General features: G+C 37.9%; 1 protein-coding gene across 2 annotated transcripts; it reads right to left on the minus strand.

Annotated features, from left to right (window-relative positions):
* Window positions 1–263: 263 nt before the first annotated feature.
* LOC307141737 (interferon-induced, double-stranded RNA-activated protein kinase-like) lies at window positions 264–7,260 on the minus strand. Of its 2 annotated transcripts, XM_079842164.1 has the most exons (10): window positions 6,712–7,260; window positions 6,167–6,193; window positions 5,937–6,056; window positions 5,739–5,861; window positions 5,559–5,663; window positions 4,312–4,495; window positions 4,090–4,230; window positions 1,518–1,619; window positions 1,359–1,421; window positions 264–1,277 (listed from the first exon to the last, which is right to left on the minus strand). In XM_079842164.1, exons 1-10 carry the CDS (start codon window positions 7,167–7,169, stop codon window positions 1,152–1,154), a joined length of 1,449 nt encoding a protein of 482 aa, XP_079698290.1. In that variant the 5' UTR covers window positions 7,170–7,260; the 3' UTR covers window positions 264–1,151. The 2 variants fall into 2 exon arrangements, with proteins under 2 accessions (XP_079698290.1, XP_079698291.1); XM_079842165.1 differs by lacking the exon at window positions 5,559–5,663.
* Between the last annotated feature and the right edge of the window lie 229 nt (window positions 7,261–7,489).

Consider the following 7,489-nt stretch of genomic DNA (forward strand, 5'->3'; position numbering starts at 1 on the left):
TGACATGACATGGTTAGATTTAGATGGAAGTATCATCTATTAAGTTGGGTGTCCACCTTAAAGATAATCACCATATTTATAATGAAACCATCATATTCAAAAATGTGATATTAATCATATTATATTATAAAATATAATTTATTGTTACTACTCTAAATCTATATTAAATTAGTATGGGATCTCCTTCAATGCTTTCAGAACCTTTACTTTTTTAAATTATTTTGTTTCTATATTTTTCAGATATATTTCTATATTAACATTTTAATGACAGCATGTTTATTGATCAAAAATGTATTATTTTATTCATCAAAATAAACAGAAAATAGTTCAAACTTTGCTAAAGTGATTGTTTTAAACAAGACTTTATTAAAAACATATTAGGCTATTTCAGCGCAGTAACAGCGACACCTAGCGGAAATAGACGAGCACTGCCAAAGGGAAAAAAACCCTATAAAATGGTTAATAATTCTCAAGAAAATGTTTGAAATATTTCAGATCGAGCTAAACACCTGGAATTTTTCCATATTTTATTTTTCGAACTGAAGCAATAAATTAAAAATACTATGCTACAATTATTTCTACTGTGATGTTGTAATAAAAAATATCATTTATAATAACAAAATGTGAGTTTAATATTGTAAGTATTAACAACACGTGATTAATGAGACATTTTTTTCTTTCTTTATTTTTTTATTGCACACATTTGCCTTGAGCAGCAATGTTCCCAGCAAGCACAAAATGTTTTTTTTTCTTCAATGGTTTTAGTCAGGTTACATTGTAACCAATTGCAACTTTGAGAAACATACTTTAGTTTAGTTGCAATTGTAAATGCATTAAAAATGCATCAATTGTAAATGCATAATTTTGCACCCAATAAAGTAATGTTGTGAAATTACCTCACAACATCATTAAAATATATTTTTAAAAAGTAAACAAAGCCTGACACTGAAGTGCATATTTAAAATATATTAGAAAATCTCTTATTCTCAACATTTTATAATATTATCACCTTAATGAGAGATCATTCAACAGTTCATTAAATCATGAATACATCAATGAAATCACCGAAACACAAAGTTGTAGTAAAACAACGTTAAAACCTTGTTTTGAGTGAACTGGAGATACTGAGGCAGGTTCAATACAGACACATCTCAGATGGTTTTCTGGCTTAGCAGATTCTGATCCAGAGAGAAAAACATCTCCAGCTTTTCTTTCATGTCTTTTGCATGTGGCCTGTCCTCCGGTGTGAAGGACAGCATCTCCTTGATGAATTTATTCTGGAAAAGATGCATAAGATATAAGCTAAACTCAGTCCAGTCGATACTTATTTAAAGGTAAAAATCTAAAAAGTTTCTTACTTCAATCGTGTATACGTCACAGAAACCATCCGGAAACCTTTGATTTCTCAGATCTGGCCACAGCTGCAACGTCGAAAAGTCAAATGAATAAATACTCTGAATCATTAAAAAATATCAAATATCACTATTGACGACTGTCATTGAAATACTAGTACTGACCTTTACTCTCTCCATACCAGTGGATATTTTCCACAGCATCTCAAACCATATGAGTCCAAGGGGGAAAATGTCTGTTTTTTCATCATAATCCTTCTTATTTTCCTAAAGTAAACAATCATATTTATTTCATTAGTATTATATTATTTTGACTAATTCATTTTGATTTTATACTACTCTTTTTTTGCTAATATAGTACAACCCCAAATCAGAAAAAGTTGGGACAGTATGGAAAACGCAAAAAAAAGAAAAAAAAGAAGTGATTTCTAAATTTACTTTGACTTGTATTTCATTGCAGACAATATGAACACAAAATGTTTCATGTTTTGTCTGGTCAACTTCATGTCATTTGTAAATATGCATCCTTTCCTGTCATTCAGACCTGCAAAAAAAGTTGGGACAGTAAAGCATTTAACACTTTGTAATGTTGCCATTCCTTTTCACAACACTTAAAAGACGTTTAGGGACTGAAGACACCAAGTAATGAAGTGTTTCAGGTGTAATTTTGTCCCATTCTTCCTGCAAACAAGTCTTAAGGTGGGCAACAGTACGGGGTCTTCGTTGTTGCATTTTGCGCTTCAACATTCTCTATTGGAGACAGGTCGGGACTGAGGCAGGCCAGTCAAGTACCCGCACCCTCTTCCTCCGCAGCCAGGACTTTGTAATGTGTGCAGAATGTGGTTTTGCATTGTCTTGTTGAAATATGCATGGATGTCCCTGGAAAAGATGTCTTCTTGAAGGCAGCATATTATGCTCCAAAATCTCTATGTACTTTTCAGCATTAATGGTGCCTTCACAGAAGTGCAAGTTACTTTTGCCAAGGGCACTGACACAACCCCATACCATGACAGACCCTGGCTTCTGGACTTGTTGCTGGTAACAGTCTGGATGATCCTTTTCTTCTTTGGTCCGGAGCACACGGCGTCCATTCCTCCCAAAAAATACCTGAAATACTGATTCATCTGATCACAGTACACGTTTCCACTGTGTGATGGTCCATCCCAGATGCCTCCGAGCCCAGAGAAGTCGACGGCGCTTCTGGACACTGTTAACATAGGGCTTCCTTTTGGCACAGTACAGTTTTAACTGGAATTTGTGGATGTAACTACGTATTGTGGTACTTGACAAAGGTTTGCCAAAGTAGTCCTGAGCCCATGTGGTGATATCGCTTATAGATGAATGACGATTCTTGATGCAGTGCCGCCTGAGGGATCGGAGATCACGGTTGTTCAGCTTAGGCTTGCGCCCTTGTCCTTTACGCACTGAAATTCCTCCAGATTCCTTGAATCTTTTAATTATGTTATGCACTGTTGAATGTGAAATATCCAAATCTCTTCCTATCTTTCTTTGAGGAACATTGTTTTTAAACATTTCAATAATTTTCTCACGTATTTGTTGGCAAACTGGTGATCCTCGGCCCATCTTTGCTCCTAAAGGATTAGACCTTTCTTGGATGCTGCTTTTGAACCAAATCATAATTACAATCACCCGTTGACATCACCTGTTTCAAATCACATCATTATTTAACCATTTTACCTCATTACTAGCCCTAAATTGCTCCTGTCCCAACTTTTTTTTAATTGTGTTGCAGGTCTGAATGACAGGAAAGGATGTATATTTACAAATGACATGAAGTTGACCAGACAAAACATGAAATATTTTGTGTTCATATTGTCTGCAATGAAATACAAGTCAAAGTAAATTTAGAAATCACTTCTTTTTTGTGAAGAAAAAGTACATACTTTTGAATGTGTAGCAGAAGTGTAAGCTTTAGGAGATACTACTTTGTCATACTAATGTTTTGAGGAGTTTGCACTGGTGTGGATACTGTACTTCGGAATCACAGATACTACATCTTGGAAGTATCATTACATCATTACAATACATTGCGCTACCAATGGTGATTGAATCTAATGATCGCGTAGCTCATATCACATCAAATTATTATTATTATTGTTTATACTTTGTTCTCAAATTGTTAACGTTAGCATCAGCATTGCTTGACTGTGTGTGTTTAGCGTGTATTAGCGTTACCTGTAGATTTCACTTTCTGTACAGTCTAATCTTTTGCATCAGATGTCACTGATGATGTCATTTGGACCATTCTGGATTACAATCCACCATCAAAAATATATTTAATTATTCCAGCTGCTGTGAGAAAAGGCTATAAATGATCCACCACCTGCAGCATCCTCGCACAAGCCGGACTATTTCTTGTTATGTGTACAGACGTGACGTAATGACGCAAAGACATGCTCGAATTTCCAGCGGAAACCCACCAGTACCACTCAAATTATAACACATTATTACAAGCTTACCGGTGTGAATCAGGCTAAGGAGATTGTTTGGAACACTGGCTGGTTGTTGTACTCGCTCAAATTTATTTTGGATCATTTTTAACCCCAAAAAGTTACCGACTGCTTTAACATAGACGATACCGGACACAGAACTAGGGCTTTAATACATGGGGACAATTAACGTAACCAGCAGATGATCATAACTCAATCAAAACCCACAAACTAGCAAACAGAACAGGATGAAAACGGCCATAACTGAACATACACATTACAGTCACCTGCTCAGGACTCATGTATGGTGGTGTTCCTCTTCTCTTTGACCTCTCTATAGGGTCACCGCTGTCAGTGGTCTGAGCCACAACCAGCCCAAAGTCTCCGATCTTCACTCGGCCATCAGAGCTGAACAATATGTTATCAGGCTAAAAGGAAAGTACAGATGTGTAAAATGCTGATTGGTTTAATCACAAGTTTAGTTGCCTCCGACCAACTAAAAACAATACCTTCAGGTCTCGGTGGATGAGCTTGTTTGAATGGATGTATTCCACTCCACTGATAATTTCATAAAATATTTTAAGGATGTCCTCTTCGTTTCTCTGTTTGTTCGTCAGATTTCTGTCCTTTATCCACGTAGTCAGTGTTCCTCCCTCACAGAACTCCATCTGAATAAACAAATACGTCTTAATGCTGAAACAGAGAGAGAGAAACAGGCGTGAATATTTAATATTGTGTGTTCTTTTTCACCTGAAGTTTGCTTATGTTAGTCAATGTTACTCATTTTCCACTCTGGCCTTTAAAATTCTGTAATAATAGTTTACTCTTGAAGGACCATCGTCCTAAATTATGTTCTTTTACATGCAACATTATTTCACCAATCAGGCATAACATTATGACATGTGAATAACACTGATGATCTCCTGTTAGTGGGTGGGATATATTAGGCAGCAAGTGAACATTTTGTCCTCAGAGTTGATGTGTTAGAAGCAGGAAAAATGGGCAAGCGTAAGGATTTGAGCGAGTTTGACAAGGGCCAGATTGTGACGGCGAGACGACTGGGTCAGAGCATCTCCAAAACTGCAGCTCTTGTGGGGTGATCCCGGTCTGCAGTGGCCAGTCCTGGACCACAGAGCAATGGAAGAAGGCCTGGTCTGATGATCACGTGTTCTTCTACATCTCGTGGATGGCCGGGTGTGTGTGTGTGTGCGTGGCTCACCTGGGGAACACATGGCACCAGGTGCACTATGGGAAGAAGGCGTGGCGGCGGAGGCAGTGATGCTTTGGGCAATGTTCTGCTGGGAAACCTTGGGTCCTCCATCATGTGGATGTTCCTTTGACACGTCCCACCTACCTAAGCATTGTTGAGCCCATGTCCAGCCTCTCATGGAGACGGTTTTCCCTGTGGCTGTGGCTCTTTCAGCAGATAATGCGCCGCCACAAAGCACAAATGCTTCAGGAATGCTTTGAGGAGCACAACAACGAGTTTGAGGCGTTGACTCGGCCTCCAAATTCCCCAGATCTCAATCCAATCGAGCATCTCTGGGATGTGCAGAACAAACAAGTCCGATCCATCCTACCTCGTAACTTACAGGACTTAAATGATCTGCTGCCAAAATCTTGGTGCCACAGCACACCTTCAGGGGTCTAGAGGAGTCCATGCCTCGACGGGCCAGCAAAAGGGGGGCCAACACAATATTAGGTCATAATGTTATGCCTGATCGGTGAAGGAGCTGAAAAAGACTGTAGGACATACACTCCTGTCACACCCAGACTTTCCATTCCTGATCTGACATCATCATCAACATTATCATCGCTCTTTTCACATCCAGAATTCACATCTGATGAAGAGGCTGATGTGCTGCACATAAAACACACAAATGTCATTATTGAGAAACACTCAATGATTTATCAACAGAGATGAAGACTTGCTTACTTGGACACTTTGCTTCCTTCTCGCGTTGATGTGCAGTTCTCAGAGTCTGACCAACATGTAATGTAGCGCACTATGTGTGGGTGATCTAGCCTGGCCAATGCCTTCACCTCGGAATCAGCTTTCCTGTTTCAAATAAATGCATGAATAAATAAATAAATATATTTTATTTAGGCCTATCTTATGATTTGCTCAACTTACTCAATTAAGTCGACTTTCTTCACAGCGTAGATCTTGCCATCATATATATGCTTTACTTTATAAACACAACCAAAGCCTCCTTCAGCAAGCTTTGTGATCTCATCAAAACTTTGAGACAACCTAAAGATGATACAAACATGTCAAACAGCAACATACATTATCATATAAATAAAACATTTCGCTTTGTTATAAGGTAAACAAGTTATTTTGGTGGACACAAAATTGCTTACCCCGAATTTGAGCCCAGTCTATAATCCCTGGGAAATAAAAACAGGAACTAATCAATAACAACTCTTTTAATCCAAAACATTAGCACATGTCAAAAAATCCTAAAGGATTCCAATAAGAAACATTTACAGGATTCCATTTAGAATTACTATCATATTTTTGGATTCTGTGGGAATTGATTTATAGGATATTTATGTCTTGTCCTAAGATTCTTTTCTGATTCCTATAGGATTCTGTGGGAATTGACTTACAAAATACAATACATAAATATCCTGTAGGATAATTTCTACAGGATTTTAATGGGATCCAATAGGGGGTCTCTCTCACACACACACACACACACACACACACACACACACACACACACACACACACACACACACACGCAGTTACTCTAAAAAAGTTAAGTTACTCTAAAAAGTTATTTATGTATTTATTATAATAAAAAATATCACAGGACAAAGTGAAATGGATAAATCAGAATGTCCAATAGGATCCTAAGAATCCAATAGGATTACTACGTAAGTGCTTTTAAAACAACACAAACCTCTCTTGTGTGTAACTTCCATTGCTGTCCTCTTCATTCAGTGTCCATATGCTGGTTTTGGCACATTTCTGTACTTTTCCCTCCTTCTCCATACTGTACAGCTGTTTCTTTATGGTTTTTGTTGGCTGTCCCAGTTCTGAGGCGATCAGATGGGCTTTTAAACCTCCTGATCTCAGCAGATCCTTCACATCTTTCTCTTCGTGTGTGTCTCTTGTCGTCGGGGACGTCTGCTCTGGTTTGGGTGTTTGTTTGACCTCGTTCCCCTTCTCCATTAGATCCCAAACAGGAGGCATTTCATTAATTTTGAACACTTGGTGTTTTATCTCTAGGTTGTACAAATGTCTGTTCACGGTGGGTTTGTCTGGTCCGATTTCTTTAGAGATTCTCAAAGCTGTGCTTTTGCCATTTAGTTTCAAGAAGTCTAAGATCTTCAACTCCATTTCATTTGCATCGGACATTTTGCTTCTGTCCTGATTCTGGAAGGTTCAGAGACCAAACCTCTCGAGACTTCCGTTTGGGTGTTTACACCAGCCGTTAGCTTTCAGTTTCGATTCCTCCTCGCTTTCCTCAGCTGGTGTTATAACCCGCCCATAAATTTCGAGTCAATATATCGTGAAGACGTCACGTGAACTTTTATTTTTAATCCTCTTGTCAAAAAAAAAATCCTATTGGAATTTCAGTTTACCCTGTAGGATCTTATTGTTTTCTTAGAATCCTTTTGGACATTGTGTTTTTATTTAATGGAATTTCACTTTGTCCTGTGCTATTTTTTAAATTA

This window comes from Gobio gobio (assembly GCF_949357685.1).
Source record: "Gobio gobio genome assembly, chromosome: 18".
NCBI classification, from domain to species: Eukaryota; Metazoa; Chordata; class Actinopteri; order Cypriniformes; family Gobionidae; genus Gobio; species Gobio gobio.

Bases quoted from the DNA above. Each gene is read 5' to 3' on its own strand.
- LOC307141737 (XM_079842164.1), bottom strand. From the start codon at position 7,169: ATGTCCGATGCAAATGAAATGGAGTTGAAGATCTTAGACTTCTTGAAA. The intron at 6,057-6,166 runs GTAAGCAATTTT...TATCATCTTTAG, and splicing joins AGACTGGGCTCAAATTCGGG to GTTGTCTCAAAGTTTTGATG. The intron at 1,620-4,089 runs GTGACTGTAATG...TGTTTACTTTAG, and splicing joins CATACATGAGTCCTGAGCAG to GAAAATAAGAAGGATTATGA.